The sequence below is a fragment of the Cladophialophora psammophila genome (genome assembly GCF_000585535.1).
Source record: "Cladophialophora psammophila CBS 110553 chromosome Unknown aczJe-supercont1.15, whole genome shotgun sequence".
NCBI lineage: Eukaryota > Fungi > Ascomycota > Eurotiomycetes > Chaetothyriales > Herpotrichiellaceae > Cladophialophora > Cladophialophora psammophila.
Genome location: NW_006912936.1, coordinates 356,301 through 374,097, shown reverse-complemented (window position 1 = coordinate 374,097; position 17,797 = coordinate 356,301). Strand labels below are relative to the sequence as shown.

General features: G+C 52.7%; 6 protein-coding genes across 6 annotated transcripts; 4 read left to right on the top strand and 2 right to left on the bottom strand.

The window, feature by feature from the left end:
- Nucleotides 1-821: 821 nt before the first annotated feature.
- A1O5_09066 (uncharacterized protein) lies at nucleotides 822-3,185 on the top strand (the record flags this gene model as incomplete). Its single annotated transcript, XM_007749646.1, has 1 exon — nucleotides 822-3,185. The coding sequence occupies one exon, from the start codon at nucleotides 822-824 to the stop codon at nucleotides 3,183-3,185; it is 2,364 nt and encodes a 787-aa protein (XP_007747836.1).
- Nucleotides 3,186-3,771: 586 nt separating this feature from the next.
- Nucleotides 3,772-6,519, bottom strand: A1O5_09065 (uncharacterized protein; the record flags this gene model as incomplete). The annotated part of the gene is made up of 1 exon (XM_007749645.1): nucleotides 3,772-6,519. The coding sequence occupies one exon, from the start codon at nucleotides 6,517-6,519 to the stop codon at nucleotides 3,772-3,774; it is 2,748 nt and encodes a 915-aa protein (XP_007747835.1).
- A 341-nt stretch (nucleotides 6,520-6,860) lies between these two features.
- On the bottom strand, nucleotides 6,861-8,645 carry A1O5_09064 (uncharacterized protein; the record flags this gene model as incomplete). Its single annotated transcript, XM_007749644.1, has 1 exon — nucleotides 6,861-8,645. The coding sequence occupies one exon, from the start codon at nucleotides 8,643-8,645 to the stop codon at nucleotides 6,861-6,863; it is 1,785 nt and encodes a 594-aa protein (XP_007747834.1).
- Nucleotides 8,646-10,286: 1,641 nt separating this feature from the next.
- On the top strand, nucleotides 10,287-12,049 carry A1O5_09063 (uncharacterized protein; the record flags this gene model as incomplete). The annotated part of the gene is made up of 2 exons (XM_007749643.1): nucleotides 10,287-10,776; nucleotides 10,833-12,049. 2 exons carry the CDS (start codon nucleotides 10,287-10,289, stop codon nucleotides 12,047-12,049), a joined length of 1,707 nt encoding a protein of 568 aa, XP_007747833.1.
- Nucleotides 12,050-13,220: 1,171 nt separating this feature from the next.
- On the top strand, nucleotides 13,221-13,939 carry A1O5_09062 (uncharacterized protein). Its single transcript, XM_007749642.1, has 2 exons — nucleotides 13,221-13,656; nucleotides 13,750-13,939. The coding sequence occupies exons 1-2, from the start codon at nucleotides 13,290-13,292 to the stop codon at nucleotides 13,869-13,871; spliced, it is 489 nt and encodes a 162-aa protein (XP_007747832.1). The 5' UTR covers nucleotides 13,221-13,289; the 3' UTR covers nucleotides 13,872-13,939.
- Nucleotides 13,940-15,285: 1,346 nt separating this feature from the next.
- A1O5_09061 (uncharacterized protein) lies at nucleotides 15,286-17,352 on the top strand (the record flags this gene model as incomplete). The annotated part of the gene is made up of 5 exons (XM_007749641.1): nucleotides 15,286-15,866; nucleotides 15,922-16,203; nucleotides 16,262-16,291; nucleotides 16,357-16,536; nucleotides 16,608-17,352. The coding sequence occupies 5 exons, from the start codon at nucleotides 15,286-15,288 to the stop codon at nucleotides 17,350-17,352; spliced, it is 1,818 nt and encodes a 605-aa protein (XP_007747831.1).
- Between the last annotated feature and the right edge of the window lie 445 nt (nucleotides 17,353-17,797).

Genomic DNA, 17,797 nt, shown 5'->3' with positions numbered 1-17,797 from the left:
CTATCCATCAATCGCTCGCACGTCAGCTACCCTCCTTTCGTTTCTTTCTCATCACTCGTTCAGTGTCCGACAGCCGCGGCCTGTGTCGAACGTATCGCGCCCCTTGCGACGGAACACCACTAGTCCGTCGCCTTCAACTCTGACTCCGTTGACCACGTTTTTCTTTCTGTGAAGGATCCAGCCGAGAGCACCGCTTCGGGAATGACGATCGCACCGCCAATTCCACACCGCAACCGCTGATTCCCATTCCAGCATCCGAAGATCGTCTGCAGTTTCCCTCTCTACAGATTGGGCACCGGTCTTGCTGCCAGTTAGCGACGACGTCTTGCATTCGTTGTTGAATTTTTCGTAAAAATCGGCGGAACCTGTCCCTTTTATTGTTGCTTGCCTGGCAAGCCAGATTGTCCGGTCACCTGGGGCTGGGCCGGACGCACGACAGTACCACTGGCTGTGCTACCGCAACCAGCTGACCGGATATCCTACCGCGGACTTTGACGGCATTATCCTACTAGCAGAGCACTCTTATCCAACACCAGCCATGCCAGCGATGGCTACCGCACATCCCTCGGGTGAGTGACTTGTGTTGTCTCAGCTAGGAAGCTTACCTTGCAGACGTCAAGTTCTGTTTGGGCTTACCATTGACATCAACACCAACCATTTCCGTTGACTGCCCTCACGGACCCATCTCCATCAGCCCTGCCCTGCCCTTTCCAGTTGTCGTTATTTATTTGCTTTTTTTTCCCTCCCACCAAGTACTTCATCCATGTCTTGTCCGACGTCCACTAACCTATGTATTTCATTCTCATGCAGACGAGTTTGATATGGCCAAGTTACAGAAGACGCTGAAGCAACGACAACGTCATGCCGTCCGAAACAGTGCCAACGTCACCAAACTTACTCCGGCCGAGATTCGATCGCTTAACCATAGTGCCCTCGCCTCGAAGACGGGTAGTCAATCCAGTTCGAAATCGACTTCAACTCAATCCCGATCAAGACGTTCAACCAATGCAACTCCTCCCGCATCCCCTGATGAGCTTCCACCCTATATAGCACAGACACACAGAAACTCTATCTCCAAAAACAACAGCGTCAACATCCCAACCCCTCCACTTACGCCTAATACTCATCGAAGATCGTCCCAATCTAGCACCCATGGCCATCATTATGGCCATCATGTGGTCCAGAGCCACGCCAACGGTATTATCCATGCTCCTCGACCCCGGGGATCTGCGCAAGCTGCCTTCATGTCGGCGAATGGCTTGTCTTCTCGCCCATCAAGCTCTGGGTCTTCCTCATACCGTGGACTTCCCACCTACCGAGGGCCAGAAGTTACACGAACAGGATCCTTGACCATGCTACAGCACCCTTCTCAGAAGATTGTCTCCAATCCGCTGTCTTACTTTTCAAGACCGAGACAGAGCCAGGTCAGCACGTCGCCAGAGCGGGGGAGACATGAATCACCAGAAGTCAGCATTTATCGCGCTCAAAGTTTGCGGAATTTACGCACCAACTCTGTACCGAACGTCAGCGCTCCATCATCAAGGCCGGTAAGTCCGCCGAGAGTGACTGACTCACCCGTCTCGATGATTGTGGATTGCACCGAGAAGTTCCCAGTTTTAGACCCAGCAGATGATCTACACAATCAGCCCAAGGTTCAAAGTGATGAAGAAGTCGCTCTGAACGAACAGAAGCTGGAGAATGTCGATACTCGGCCCAAACAGGCAACAGACTCGTCCATCGAAAAGGGAAATCAAACTGGCCAGCCGGAATCGCCCAAGAAGGAAAAAGAAAAGCAGAAGAGGTTCACGATCCATGCTGCTCTCTTTGGTGGAGATAAGGGCAACCATGAAGGTGCGGAAAATGGGGGCAAACTCAAGAAGATGAGAAGACGGACTCTATCCCTCGGCAAGAACAACGACGCAGAAAAATCTGAAAACAAGACTGCGATCTCGGTTGAGGCAGTTGACGAAGTAAAAGTGGATGGCGCGACGATTGAGAACGATAATTTTTCGACACATCCGGCGATTCGCCCAATTTCTGTAATTATCCCGAGCGAATTCAAAGGGAAAGAAAAGGAAATCATCTCTGCTCCAGTCTATGCTCGATGCGCCTGCTGTGGGAAAATGAAACGGCCCCCGGGATATGCAAGCGGACTGAGTCCCGTGCTGGAAAACGAGAACCTAAGAACAAACTTCAGCTTTGAGATTGAACGAACATCTGGGTCATCCGAGAGGCGGAGTTCTGATGCGAGCCGACATAAGTTTACGCCCATTATCCCAATGGAGGTGGGTGAGAACGAAACGCGTCAGGCGACAATTGAACCGTATACGGGTCCTTTAAAGGTTGCCGCCGAGAGTGAGCAGATGCCACACATGGATATGAATATTGCTTCCTCGAGTCCGGTCAAGCAGCCCATCGGACAGCTGAGTTCGAGTCCACGGAGGATGAAGAGACATTCTACTCCATCTCAATTTGTTAGGTTTGCAAGTTTGCATGGGCGACGAAATGTGGGTTCAACCGTGATAGCCGAAGAAAATGAGGGTGAAGCGGAAAGAGAAGCGGAAAGAGAAGCGGACGAGAGTCAACCTCTCATCAGCGAGCCAGCGGACCCCGAGACAACTGGTGTTCACAATCAAATTGTCGATGACGCTGCCGTTGCAGCCGAGGATATAATTGCGAACAGCCAACCTGTGATTGAGCTGATATCATCAGCAGACCGGGCCTTCGTTGAACCAGTACCCGTGATGGCGACCCATGATTCCCAACCTATGACCAGCGAGATTACAGAAAGTATTCCCCTGACACACCCGAGCATAGAAGCAGGTGCAGACATGTTCCCCACGCCTGTTGCCACCTCAGTTCAGCCTCCAGCTTCGGCTCAGGCTCAAATCGTGACAGAAGATAAGGTGGAAGACAATTCCGCTGCCACACCTTTTGCAGAAATACCTACGTCCACCACCACTACGTCCCCAGCCATTGGAAAATCTGGATCAGAAAAATTCGAATCAGAATTCTCAGCCTCATTCTTCGATACACCTGATTTATCTCTTACTTCAAAATTCGATCCTGATGCGAAGCAAGCCAACGGTGACAAGGAGTTAGAGAAGGCAAAGGACAAACCAACAGGAAAGAGGAAGTCGACAGCGACCGACTGGGTGGCCGAGGTTATGACTGTGAATGCTTAGTTGCAGACAGGAAGTAGAACTTCAGATGGGGAGGGTAGAATGGATAGCTTCGAGATAGCGGAGTAGGAAGTTATAGGAGGATATATCATATATAGCATATACTAGATGTTTCGATTTGATGTGGCACGGACGACTGAGGAACTGGTGGTCAGCGATTTTGGGCCATTTATGTATTTGTGTATGGATAGATGTAGCGTCATCTATTGAATCAACGAGACGACGAAGGAAGAGATATGTGTCCGAAATACATTGGGCGATACATTTACATACGGGCAGGCAGTTGGCCTCGCCGACGGGACACAGAACCTCAGGCCAGGGGGAGAAAAAGAAAGGAGAGTAAACTATAGTACAGTACGGAGGACAATGTGATGAGTATAATCTTTGAATTGTCTTTCTGTCTACGTAGCTCCCTTCCTTTTCCACCGTTCCCGAGCTTCCGGACCCTCCCTCTCTCTCTGTGACTTGCCGACCTTGCGAAATGCCCCATCCTCCTATTCGTTGCGGCTAGCTAACAAACAAATGGACAAGCAGATGGGCCAGCAGGTCAGCCAGCTATGTAGATGTGCTAGATCCAGAAAAGGCAAGGCTAGACAAGCACCCAACTGGCCCAGACCCAGCCGACCTCGCCCGCAACGCCAACAAGCAGGACGACGACGCCCATGACGAGGCCGACGCCGACGCGGGCCTGCGCATCGCGCCGCCAGCTCAGCGCGTACTCGTGCCCGCCCACCGCCGTCGCGCCGTCGCGCGCCGCGGCGCTGCGGCCCGGGTAGCCGAACAGGATCCAGAACGTCGCCGTCAGGCACGATAGCAGGAGGAGCAGAAGTGTGAAGAGGGCGATGGAGACGAGTGAGAATGTGTGGTGGAGATGGATCCTGGGCGGACCTTGTCGCTGCGGGTGCTGGAGGTGTTGGTGTTGGAGTTGGGCCAGGTAGGTGGGGTGAGGATTCGTTGCGTAGGAGCTGGACGGGGAAGAGGAGGAGGAAGAAGACGGTAGGTTGGTGAGCGCCGCGAGGGATTTGGTCCGGTGGAAGGACATTGGAGTTGATGATGCCTGGAAGGGCATTCGCAGGAGAGAGATCGAGGGCTGTTTCGCCGTGAGGCCTGGACCTCCACTTCCACCTGCACCAAAACCAAAACCAACACCGTTACTGGGCCCGTGTGCCTGTGTTGTCGATGATGGCTCGATATTATTGCCCACAATGCCGTCGCTGTTACTCGGCGAATGGACGAAGGAGAAGACCGGGCTTGTCGCATTGTTGGCTTCGCCTGGTTGTTGCTGCGGGCTGCTACTACTGTTATACGCGTATCCTCCATTCCCAGCGTGTTGCTGCTGGGCCAAGTAGGACCTGCGCCCGCGGCGTGCTGTCGGGCTGTTATTGTCGTTATTGTTATTGTTGCCATGCGAGTCGTGATGCTGGCTGTTGCGGAGCCAGAGCAGCCACATCTTCCGCCTCCGTCCAACTCGGGGTATGAGCAAGTGCCGCACAAAGTCTGCGCCGTCAAAGTCCCCCCCGCCGCCGCCAACCTGCTGCTGGCCGAGCCAGAATGGCACTCCTGGCACGAATGGCTGACTTGTTGTCCCCGCGACGTCACTGCTGCAGGTGCTGCTGGCACCCTCCAAGGTCCGCGCGCAGAACCACCATCTTCCACGTCCCATAAGCTTCGTCACATACTTGTCCCGCACGATGCTGAACAATTGCTCGTCGTCGAAGGTCGCCTTGTCGGTGACCTCGATCTCCACCGTAACCCGGGCTGACGGGTGGCGGTCCAGGCACAGGTCCAGGAAAAGGATCTCCGGGCCCGACGGGGAAGGGAAGCGGTCGGATTTTGCCGTTGCAGGCCGCACCGGGCTTGGAGAGAGGAGCGTGGGTTTTGTGGAGAAGGGGATTTCGGGGGCGACGTCTCTTTTCTCGTCTTGGAAATCCTCTGTAGTGTTGTTGATGTTATTGCCGGTGTTGGTTGCGTTCTTGCTCTCGTCGTCTTGTTCGGACTTTTCGGGTTGATGAGGCAGTGGTCTCGACCGCCTTAGCTTGGGCGTCTTTGCACCTTTTTCTTGAGGTCTGTGAGAAGGAATCTCGTCGATTTCGCCGATACTGCTATGTCTCGCCGGGTACGGTGTGCTGACGATATTCTCACGGAACAGTTTATGGTCGTGGGCACCCTTGTTGATGATCAGATCCGTAGGCCGGATCATGACTCGTCGCGCGGGGTTACGCACTGGTGCTGAGATGGCCCGGGAAAGTTTTTTATCGTTCTCGGAGGGGGGGTTCGACCGGAGACCGTCTGTGACGATGGACGGAGGAGAGACATAGGTGGCATTGGTACTCAGGCTTGTCGAGTAGGTTGCGTAGGAGGTGCGAGGGATGCGTACAGAACCAAACCCACCGAACGGTGTAGGCAAGGTATCGAGCGCTTCGATACGGCTGGGAGTGTCTGGCCACTCGAGGATGATTTCTTTCATGGTGTCACGCGGCTCGTTGCTGAGTTCGGCCGGGGCCTGGGAAAGGGCGGTGTTGTTGTCATCTTTAAGTTCCGGCACTCCTTGACCTTCGAGCGCCTTGAGAGCGTCACCTGGGCCGCCTGGGACCATAGTTTTCTCACTCTTCTCGACACCGGGTGTCAAGTTGTAGAGGTTTTTGAGTCCTTCGCCCAAGGTTTGCGATGCTTTTTCTATGTATGGCGCATCATTCATCGACGTCGGGGTTGAGTGCGGAACATATAGCTTTGGGACAGAGCCACCCGAGCTGTTGCTGTGCTGCACAATATGCGGTCTGCTCACACGGACGCTGCTTGCTCTGTGGATGATCGGGCTTGTCGGGTCGAGCTCAGACGAAGTATCGGAATCCGAATTGTACATTGTCCGCGGCGGCTCGTCATCTCGACTTGTGGAAAGGACAGGAGGGATGTCTCCAATTGGTTGGAGCTGCCTTGTCACCGGGTCGTAGAATGGGTCTGTCGGGCTTGAGTTTGTCGTGTCCTTTGATTGCCTTTTTAGCTTCGATTTCTTTTTGAGGAAGCTCCTTCTCTTGTCTGAGGATGATGGCGGTTCCGGCAATGCATCGGAAATCTCTGATTCTGTGGTGGTTTTGGACCATCGACTGACCTCTTTAGGAGGAGGCGGGTGTGGCCGGTCTTGCGATTGTCGCATCAGCCGAGAAATTCCTCTGCGCAAGCCAGAACTCGGCGAAGACGATCTCGGCACGCTGTCAAGCGACATTTCGTTGGCCTTCTTGTCTGCGGCGGCTTCTTCTTGCTGAGGCTTCGGAATACGAGGAACAACGACTTGTTTACGAGCAAAGACTCGTTCCGGGCTCGAAGGATTGAAGACCATGGGCAGTGAACATTCACAACAAGAGAGATATCAAGGAGTTTGGATTTAGTATCATCGCTGGAGAGTGTTTTAAGCAGCACCATCTTGGGTGATTGCTTGCGGTGAGCGCTCATGGTTGAAAGAATATTTCCGTTTGCGGCAACATCTGTTCCCAGAAAGCCGTCGAGTTGTCGAGAATTTCAGAATCCGGCGACGGGCTGGATAATTTGACTTCTTCGGACAGGACAAAGAGACGCTCAATACCTCCCTCTTCTGCCAACATGGTAGCGGTGGAGGAAACCTGTTCTCAGCCCCAATCTATGATGGTGACACAGAAGGCTTCGTCGAGCCGCATTCCAGTCTCACCCCCGAAACTTGCCTTGGCAATACGGGCAGACATCGAAGTTGTCAAATAGCGCTTGACTCAAGCTTGGACCATCCGCAGATTCCAGCTTGCCAGGATCGAGGAATTGCCTACCGCATTTAGAACAGTACTTTGAAATTCCAGGCTCTTGGATAGCAACGAAGGAAAGATTGCAACGGCTGAATTGATGACCTCGGTTGCACCTCGCTCGACCTGGGTCTGCTGCTGCTGAAAAAGGAATGATATCACCACAGAGCTCGCAAATCTCGTAGGCTAGAAAGTTTTTATCTCCAGCTTCGACAACTGCGGTGTGGTCCGCATTACTGTCAGCCTGCTGCAGCACAGTGCTGTCTTGTTGCTTGTCCGTGCCACTGGTATCCTCGCCGGAAGCACTCGTTGGAAGCAGAGTCAGCAACTCATCTGCCCAGCGAGTGAGAGACGGTGAGTCTTTGAAATCCAGTTTTATCAGGGCAGCGGCAGTCCGCAAAATGTTCTTATCCAAGTCTGTTTTCACCAAGCCAGATGGCGAGTCCCTCACAAACTCAAGGATGCGTTCCTGCACCCTTGACGGATTCTCTGCAACGTAGTCCGAGATGAGCGGCTCATGCGTGTGTATGAATACCACTGTAGTGCGTTGACTCGACGGTGCACCATACTCAATCATGTCCGAAGGGTGGAACGAGATGCATGCCGCTGCGATGGCGTGATCAGGAGAGAACGCAGTGCCCCAGTAATTGACACGAACTCTTCCCCCAAGTCTGAACTTTCGGTCGAATTCGGAACGAGGCTTCTTAGTTGCAAGATCGAATAGGCTTTCGGTGGGCGTTTCGAGGCAGAACGATCCTGACGCCGACCTTAGAGGCCTGACTGAAAGCGCCAACTCATGTTGGGTTGGGCAGCTGTCTGCATCCACCAACTTGGCCTGTAGAGACACATATTTCGCCTCGCTGCACTGGCCAAAGCTCACCTTGATATCCGCAGCTGCTGTCCCGGGATGCTTACTTGGATCATTCTTGATTTGCCATTTGCTTGACTCCAGCTTCGAGATCGGTGAGGACTGGGCTAGAATCGCTCGCAAGCTGAGTTTTCTCATCGCATTGGCATCAAAATGCTGTAGATCTGGGACCTTGTACTGTGCAAGAAGCTTGAAGGACCACTGTCCATAAACAGTACCGTTGGTCTTCCACAGCTGAAAGAACGAGATTGTGAAATCATCGTCGGCCACAGCCAGGAGCTGGAGGCCCCACCTGGATCCTACAGAAAGCGAGAGTGCGGGTAGCCAGTGAAAGGCGCGAACACGTCGTTTTCGTCTAGAAATACTGGCGTCCTTGTCACTGGGTTGAATCGGTAAAAACTGATTAACAATTGCCGTTCGCTGCCAGGTCCCCAGCCTTCCATTAGACTCCCAAAGTGAGAGAACGAGGTTCGAAGTCAAAATCGCAAGAACGCTTCTTCGGTAAATGCCCAGTCCAGACGGAGACCAAGAGAGTGACAGAACTGTAGACTCAGAGAGTTCCTCGCCGATCGAGAACTGAGTGATGGTGGCCAAATCTTGAAAAGGCCATTCGGAAGGGTCAAATTGATTAACGCGGAGAGCAAAGGTGTGCCATTGCTTGTGTCCTGGATCTCCCAGGGATCGAGATGCATCACGAGGGGTTAGGATATACACCAGCTCACCTGCAGCAACGGCCAAATCCTCGAGCGACCAGGTCAGCGCATTTTTGCAGGTTGGCCAATATGAAAGAGTGACTGGGTCCAGGCTGCTTCCTCTGAGAGTGTCCATTGAAAACAAGAAAATGAGATTGGCTGGCTATAGTCAAGCCGTGAAGCCGTGAAGCCGTGAAGCGAGGGGGAAGCGTGGAGGTGGCTCAGTCTGACTGGCTTGCCGGGAAAGATTTTTGTCAACATGAAAGCAAGTGGTGGCTGGACACTTGGCAAAAAACACAATGCTTAGACTAGCACGTGTCTTGCATAGGAAATACGGAATACTGGGGACGGAGTGTCTTGCGCCGAGGCTCAACGGCAGAATAGTTTGGGCATTTTCTTTACCGGAGACAGAGTTAATACTATCGAGGATCCCAGTTGCTATGGGAATCAAGATGGCAAAGTGGGCAACGCCAAGAGGCTTCAGCCTCGCACGTGGGAGAGAAGAGAAACTGACAAGGCTGACGAGAAAACCCCTGGTTCCCCGATTTCCGAAACCTGTCAGCAAAATTTCGATCGCCGCTTACTTGCTACATGTGGGAGTGGGCGAGACTAAGAAAGTAAGGGGAGGGCCTGGATGCCCCTATGTGGTGCAGCTGGAGGACTTACCGTATGTGCGAGGATACGAGGATCCAATTTGATCCTGCTGATAGGAAGTGTGGCTTTCTCCTCGGCCTGAATACCCAGTACTCCCGTCAGCATACCCAAGGTGCCAAGGGAAGACTGGGAGCGAGAAGCATCTGAGGAATGGTGCTACAGTGGTCCGTTGAAGCTGTTGGCTGGTGGTGGTGGTGATGATGATGATGATGATGATACTGTATGGCCTGCCAGGCAAGATATGTACTGTACTCGGTCCAGATACGGGGGATGGATCGAAGGATCTTGTGCTGCACCCGCAATCCAAGGTTTGCCATGTTTCAAAGGGTGGCGCGTGTTATTGGTAGGCTTGCTGGGGGCCTGTGTAGTGGCGGATAATTAGACGGTGTCTCGATGGTACTGGGTATTCAGATGGTATTGGACGATAGGAGATTACATCCCAAGTCATGTGATCTCACATTTTCGCAGGCACGCCGAGTCTGGCTGCATTGAGCCATACTCAATCCGTCGATTAGCACCGCTACGGACATGCCAATCTTAGCAAAGCGGTCTCAGGGGCTGTATCAGGGGAACGTTGCGGGTACCCCGTGGCTGTACCGCTCGTGTTCCAAAATTGGAGACAAATGGATCCACATCTCTCCGCTTTGGGTATGAAGGTGTTATGATTGACGGGCGCTAGTCGAGGCCTAATGTGGGACTAATGTATCGTGTCGACCATTTTCAAAAGCTGATGCTGCCAATGCTCGGGGGGGGGCTGAAGCACCTCTTGGGAAGAACAACCTGTTAGCCACGGACACAGTCTGACTTCCTGTGCTCCCAGGCCTGATTGCCAACTGCGCCCTCCCGATGCACCTATCACATCGGCCAGGCTGGTTCTTCGGAGGAATTGCCCAGGCCCGTGGCCCAGTCCATCTCGGATCTTCCTGATGGCTTGCTGGCTTGCTGGCTTGATGGCTTGATGGCCGGCCCAACTGGCCCTGATATATTACCGGCACCCTGACTGCCCGCACCTCCCCTGGTGTCCCGTTTGTCCTTCCATATCTATTCACCCCTTCCCTTCGTTTGGTTTCTGCTTCTCTTGCAAGTGTCAGTTGCAGGGCAGTCCCTTTTCCTTTTGCCTACAATGGCGGCCTCCATCTCGCCGTCGGTCATCATGACCCAGATTTCTAGCTATCTCAATGCCAATGAGACCTCCGACGTTCTTTTCCAGTCTCAACAAGCCGTCAATGCCATTGGGACCTACAAGTGGTTCATTGGCACTGGTATTTTCATCCTGGTCACCGCTATCCAGATTATCAAATATGCTCTGAGGGACCGCCCTCCGCCAGGTCTCAAGCTCATTCCCGGCCCCATGAGCACCATCCCCTACATAGGCCGTGTCCACGACGTTGACCCAATGGCCCCCTGGTTTGCGATGAAGAAGTTCTGTGATGAATATAATGGTATTTTCCGCTCCACCATCTGCGGTGAGATGCATATCTGGGTTGGTGATGCAAAGATCGCCTATGACTTGCTTTGCAAGAAGGCCAGAATCTACTCTTCCCGTCCTATGGTGCCTGCTGTCCCCGGAAGTGATTCCCAAGGACAGTACCTGCCCCTTTTGGCGCATGATGGTAAGTTCTAGAATCCATCCAGTTGATGAGGGTTTCAATTCTAATGCTGAACGCAGATCACTGGCGCAACCAACGCAAATTCGCCCACACTGTCCTGACCCAGGGCTTTAACCAAAAATACTACGGCTACGTCAGCCACGAGTGCAAGCGATTCCTGTACAAGCTCCTCATGGACCCCAAGGACCACTTCGCCTTGACCGATCGATTCTGCGGCCGTATTAGCGCTCGTCTCGGTTACGGTAGCCCTGCTTCTGCTGCTGCTCACTGCAAGAATGCTGGTGAATTCATTCCCCAGATTTCACCCTCGGGCCCAATCACCAACCTGTTGCCTTTCCTTGGCAGTCTCCCCGAGTGGCTTAACCCGTCCATCAAACGCGTGCGTGAGCGACGTGAGAAGGAGGAGAAGCTTTGGAAGGGTCTCATGAAGCAGGTCCGTCTGGAAATGGATCAAGGTATCGCTCCCATCAGCTACGCACGAACCTACTTTGAGCGCAAGGAGGCCGAGGCTGGCAATCGATCCTTTGGTTTCGACGACCACGAGGCTGCCTACGCTGTTGGTATGTTGGTGACTGTCGCCATCTTCACCATTGGCGGTCCTCTCTACTGCTTCTTCCTCGCTATGGTCCTCCACCCAGAATGGCAAGAGAAGGTCCACAAGGAATACGACGAAGTCATTGGTGACCGTGTCATTGAAGTCTCTGATGCTCCCAACCTCCCCATCCTTCGTGCAGCCATCAAGGAGTGCGTCAGATGGCGACCGCCAGTCCCATTGGGTGTTCCCCGCCTTCTTGAGGAGGACGATGAATGGAACGGCTATTACCTTCCCAAGGGCGCTATTATTCACGCTGTCGATCTTGCTCTTGCCCGCAACCCCGAGCTTTACCCCGATGCCGAGACCTACAAGCCGGAGCGATGGCTCGAGAAGGAATACCCCACCTACAAGGAGCCTCTTACGGAACATCCCAGACTCATGGGCCATCACGGTTTCGGAATGGGTCGCCGCATGTGCCCTGGTATTGAAGTGACTGAGGCAGAACTGCTTGTCGCTTGCGGCAGCATCATCGGTTGCTTCGAGCTCAAGCCATATTTGGATGCCAACGGTCAACCCAAGTGGCCTGATTCCGATGCCTTCACCCCTAACCTGATCGGTGGCCCCCTTCCTTTCGAGATGGATGTCAAGGTTCGCAGCCCCGAAAAGGCCGCTCGCATCAAGGCTTGGTACGAGGAGAGCGTTGCGGATGAAGTTGCCGGCAAGATCGCCGCTGGCTTGTGAAGACTGGTTGATAATAATTGATATCATTCAAAAGGCAGTCCCAATTGCTTTTGAAGATATTTTTACATTGGATTAAATGCAAGGCGTTGTTGGGAAAACCAATTTCAGACATGTTGGATATTTGAGGCCGCTTTCATGTTTGCGTGCTGATGAGAATGACTCGACGCCGACCACTTCGTTGGACAACTGTACAGATGCTATCTGAGAACGCGTGGAGTGAGATGTGTTGGAAGCAGTAGTAGATAGGTTCTTCGCGATCTTTTGGGTAGAAGCAATTTGATGACCATGTAATCTACACCAATCCACAATTCTCTCCCCTATCACTAAATCCCGCGATCTGGACCATGCCTGTTTTTCCTATTATGGTAGCTATAGTGCTAATGTCAAAGCGATATGGTCATTGTAACAGAAGATCGTTTCTTTTATCCTCAACCTCGCTGTACTCTTCGAAACGTGAAATCTTATTGAGGAGCGGGAAATTCTGGTATCCTTACAAGGTGCTTGTTATCGAGAAGTCGGGTTAGGCGGCTCTGCGATTCATCTGCCTTAGTTGGCAGCGTTGCCGCCGAGCCTCCTACGGACCGAGCAAACAGTGTCATTGTCATTACCAAGGAATGCTACAACTACTCGCGACCACGCGACTCAGCCCTCGCAACTGAACACGCTGTCGCTGAGGAGTTGGCGAAGTTTTCAAAACGTGCCTGCGTTGATGGAAGGCAATGTCCGCGAACAGTCCCTAACACAGCTCACCATTCAGATCCAGTAGCTCATCGCTCAAATCAATCAAGGATTTACATCGGCCTTCCACCGGAGCCATCAGGTGCATAAATTCTCATGTCTTGTTTCGGCGCTATTGTCATATTGCAACTTAGGTAAGCGCATCATCCATATGGTACGGCACCAATACGGGTCAAGCCAGATTCAAGGATTATTGGCACACTCTTGTCATGGAATATGTGCCTCGAAGGCGCTCAGTAACGTCAAAGCGGCCGCTATATCGAACATAATTGACAGTGTAGGATGAATGACAGAGGACCACTATTTTCAAGGGACACGGAATGCTCATTACAGACGAAGGCCACCAACCAGTCTAACAGCGAGGAATTTTGAGTGTGCCACTTATTTTTCAACTCGGCTTGACGGGTCTCTTGTCAAGACTAATTCTCTTGCTGCAGGATCGGATAGCACATGTCATCTCTCGGAGGAAGACCTCGATGCTTCGCTAAATGTTCCCTGCTCCATGTGGTGGAGCTACTTGTTGAATCTCTTCATGGGAATCATCACCTTGATTACTATGCTGCATCGCACCGCTCGAAGAGGCGATCAACGCCGAGACACCGTATCTACAGCTCTTTCTCAACACAGGCTCGAGCGCCCTGGCTTATGTGCTGTGTATTCTTCTCCTGGTGCGCATCTTCAGCGGCGATATCACAACGCTTGCCACGACCAGCCGCGAGGTCTTTGCTTTTCCCACGAGATGGCGGGTTTCTGTTCTCCCAATGGCTCAGTAAGATTGAGCGAAGGCGAAACATTTCTTTCAATGCAGTATACGCCACATCCTTCTGGGTTGCAGTGCTCTGCGTCATCAACATTGGCTCAACAACTGCGTAAGTGTCTCTCCTCGGATGATTTTGTTTGCATCGCGGAAAGTCATTGATACCTCTCCATAAATATCGGCAAAGCCCAAACGATCCTTGCAGGCTCAATATCATCTATTCTCTTACCTTGCTGGCTCTGCTCAGCGCATGCATGGTCTCGATCGGGTGTGTTTGTCTCAAGCGGATCAGAGGAGAGCCACTGCCAGCGGCGCGATGGAGTCTGAGACGATACAGGCTTTCAATCAACAACCTCGCCTTCCTTTATTGCAGCTTTGCAATAGTATTCCACTTTTCCCATCAACCTTGCCGGTTGACACGAGTACAGGAAATTAAGCGCCGTCAGTGTAGACAAGTTCGATACTGCTCAGTGTCATATCCTATTTTGTCCATGGAAAAGAACCCTTCACGTCACCAGTTGTCTTTGTGGAGGGCAAAAAGGCTGGGGGATTTCAGGCAACCGAATAATTCCAGTCGAAGAGAGCTTACTATGACGATGTCGCAGTTACCAATGAACAATAGATCGGCCGATCTTATTGGGCTTTCCGTTCCAAAGCTCTGCTCAAGGGGGGTATACTTTTCTTTTAGAGTATCGTCTACCCAAAATACGTCTCTCTACTGGAAGGCGAGAATAGTTACACGGCTGGTCCATGATGCTCGAGCTGGGCATAATAGAAATGGCACCGTACCCTCAGCGGACTCCGCTGAGCTCTGTCTGGACGCAAGCATTCCAATCAACCTCTCTTTCTGCTGATTCCATCGCTAATGAGCCGTCATATGGCAAAAGAACATTCGAGATAGGCTTGGCCTCCTTGACCTGAAGCACAGAAGGGTTCGTTGCACAACGGTAGCACAGCAAGCCTGTCGCGCAGCCGTGCAACTGTTTTCCTTGCCCTCACTTTTATCCTCCTTGGCGTCCGCCCTTTCTAGCGAAGGGCGTTCCGCTGACATGGACATACGGCAATGAAAGAGGAAACCCTCTCCTACAAGTTAGAAAAAGGGACGATTAGCTGAACATTGGGGTTATAAAATATCTGGCGGAGAGTCCTTCTACCTCTAAGCTCCTCCCTCGCTCCTACAGTACATTTCTATCTGCGCCAAGACTGCAGAGATGCCAAGAGACTTGGCAGCTGAAATCTTCTTTTCTCTACCTTTGAGCTTGAAGACGCTTTTACGATTTCTTGACCCGACAGGGCTGGTCCAGCCTTTTCTTTTGAAAAGCCTAAGTGATGGTGGCGAGGGGGTGAGCTCCAGACTGGAAGAATCTTGCCGTTGCTTCTGAGGGCTTCTCAACCAACACCATTTTGCTTCAGGACCGCCCCCCCCTCTCTATTGACACGCTCTTTCTTTGTGCAACTCAGACACTGTTTTCTTCGCATACCATTCGGCTTTGGCTAGATCCAGCCCAGAAACTCACTTTCACTCAGTATTGCAGCCTAATCTCGATATGTGATTTTATTGCCCGCCCGCGCCGGCGAATCGGCCGCCCCAAAGTGACCTGTTTGGCTGGAAGGGTTCGTGTTGAGCCTCGTATCAGTTGGGGTCCAGACTTGGGTCTACCAATCCGGGCCAATACAACCTAGCCGCTAGAGTCAAGCCATGAGCTACCTGGCTTGCTTGTCGTCGCCTAAACCTCCAGCAATGACAACGCAAGGGCGAAGCCGTTGGGGGCCCAACTTCGTGTTCGTGCCACTTGCACACAAAGACAGTTCCCAGACGCTGGTCTTGGACACTGGCTGCTCCTCCAAAGTGGTTCGACTGCAGGGTAAGGTTCCGCGTGGTCTGGCTGTGGAAACGGCTGTCGAGGAAGGTTCAATCATGAGCCATCCCGCCTTTTTGGTCAAGGGTATATCGAAACCCAGCCGCCGCAGGGCTGAAGATCTCTTTTCTATCTCGGCTTCCCTCCTCCATGCTACTTCCTTCAAATGGGACCGGGAGCTCCCCTCAAGCTTTGACTTACTTGATCCCAAATTTGAAGACGTGTCGGCCGCCACGATGAGGTTTGCAACAATGTCTCCTTTATTCTTGCTTGCTTTGCCATACGTTGTACATGCGCAATCAGTGGTCACCAGTACCGACGCATACGGCAATGTGTATACTACAACCGTCTACACTTCAGGTACCACTTATGACGGCGCAACCACCACGACCTATACGACTCCGACCAGTGTCCCTGCCGTCCAAACTGTGCCTTTCACGGGTCAGGCGTTACTTGTGGGGACGTATGTGAAAATATCCGCCGCATTGTCTCTATCGGTATTGATTCCTGCTGGCCAGATGCAATGTTGCTCGATTCACCCTTCTAACGTTTCCGGACGGCGATACGGTGGAAGTGCCCCTCGTTGGATGTTCCGATGATCGGCCAGAGTGCTGTCCGTCGTTGAATTTTACACGTCACGAACCAGAAGAGACGGGTTCTGCTTCTCCGTCAGCCACGGAGGCAAGTGGTGCAGGAAATAATGAAGAGTCGAGCACATCGTGGACAGGCACGACTCCCAGTCCAACTCCGACGGGAATCATTTCAATGCTGAGCAATGCTCCACTTACTGTTTGTCCAAGGTATTGCCGATCGTTGAAGCTCTAGGTTTCAAGGGTGTCATCTGATTTTTGATCACAGTGATATGGTTGACATCGACCCGGTCTGCTGGTGAGCGTCTTTTTTTTTCGTCTCTCCCCATTCATTCTTAGGGAAGTACTGAACGAATATGCTAGCCCGATCGGCTTCACTACATATGGCCAAAGCATCATCGGCAACCTCCCCTGTGTGAGTACACTCACTACGACCATTTCACCCGATTCGGCGGTGCTAGCGTCCATTACCTCAGTAGTGTCGGCATCCTTGGCCGCGCAATCGACAATGACAACCCCAACAATAAACGTCATAGTGAATCAGTAAGCTTGGCCCCCTTGATCTGCTGCTCAAACACCTCATTGTGCCCTTTTGAAATTAACATTGTCGCCAGAGTCTGGGCCCTTGGTCTCCCTTGCGCCGATAACGAACAAGCAGCGGAAAATCACACGCATTTAAGCACGGGCGCCAAAATCGGGATCGGTGTCGGCGTTGGCCTCGCCGCTCTTCTCCTCATTGGCTTCCTCTGGGCCTGCCTTGCCGTCCGTCACCGCCGCAGAGCAAAGATGCGGAAACTCGAAGCCGCAAACACCGCGGCAGGCGGGCCTATTCGCCCTGAATCCGGGGCGTATGCCGCAGCGCAGGAGAATCCCAAACACATGTCTGTGGCGACGACCATGGCGCCGTCACCGGGAATGGGCAGCCCGAATATGGTGCAGCAACCGTACGGCTCGCCCATGCAACATGGATTCAGTCCGGCCTTCGGGTATGCCGCACCCCATGCCCAGCCGCCGCAGATGATGCAGGTCCAGGATCCGTACCACCATCCGTACGGCATTCAACCCGCACCTCAAGGATATCCCCCTATGGGGTACCCGCCTTCGTCGCAATCCCCGCCGCCGCCATTCCATCCTTCCGGCGGCAGCTACGGCTCCCAGACACAACAATACAAAGATCCCCCAGCCGAGGTGGCAGGGGACGAGGTCCGGTACTTCCACCCCCATCGCGAAAGCACAGGGCTCGGTACCAGCGACACGCGCAGCCAGACCACTTCGACCACCGCGGTGGGCAGTTCGCAACCGGGCGCCGGTGCGGAGCCGAAACAACAACCGCCCGCTGAGCTGAGTTCGCAGGGCTAGGCTGCTGTAGCTTATGTAGCCAGCAGGTGAAGGACATTTGCTGGTTATCTTGTTTTCCTGAAAGGAAATGGACGGGCTGGATATGAGAACAGCACCAGAATGAGCATGAGAATATGGACATGGGACTTGGGACATGGGATATGTATATGGGATAGCGAAGGAATTGGTTGGGTTTGGGGGTCAATTTAACAATATAGGTTTGTCCTGCGGACTGAGCAAGGTGAAACTCTCAAAAAGGAAGATGAGAAAAGGGAAAGGGCGGTGGGGAGGGAGGGAGGGCAGTTGAAAGATGATAATGGCCCGCCCTTTTCTAACGTGACATAGTACATGCACTGTAGGTACATACGGATCATATTCGTTTTGTAACGTGTATTCCTCGTCCACCCTCCTTCGTTTACATGAGACGTGTTACTTGTCTCTCCCTATGTGTATTGATCGTCTCGCG

Bases quoted from the DNA above. Each gene is read 5' to 3' on its own strand.
- A1O5_09062 (XM_007749642.1), top strand. From the start codon at position 13,290: ATGTGGTGGAGCTACTTGTTGAATCTCTTCATGGGAATCATCACCTTG. The intron at 13,657-13,749 runs GTAAGTGTCTCT...CGATCCTTGCAG, and splicing joins AACATTGGCTCAACAACTGC to GCTCAATATCATCTATTCTC.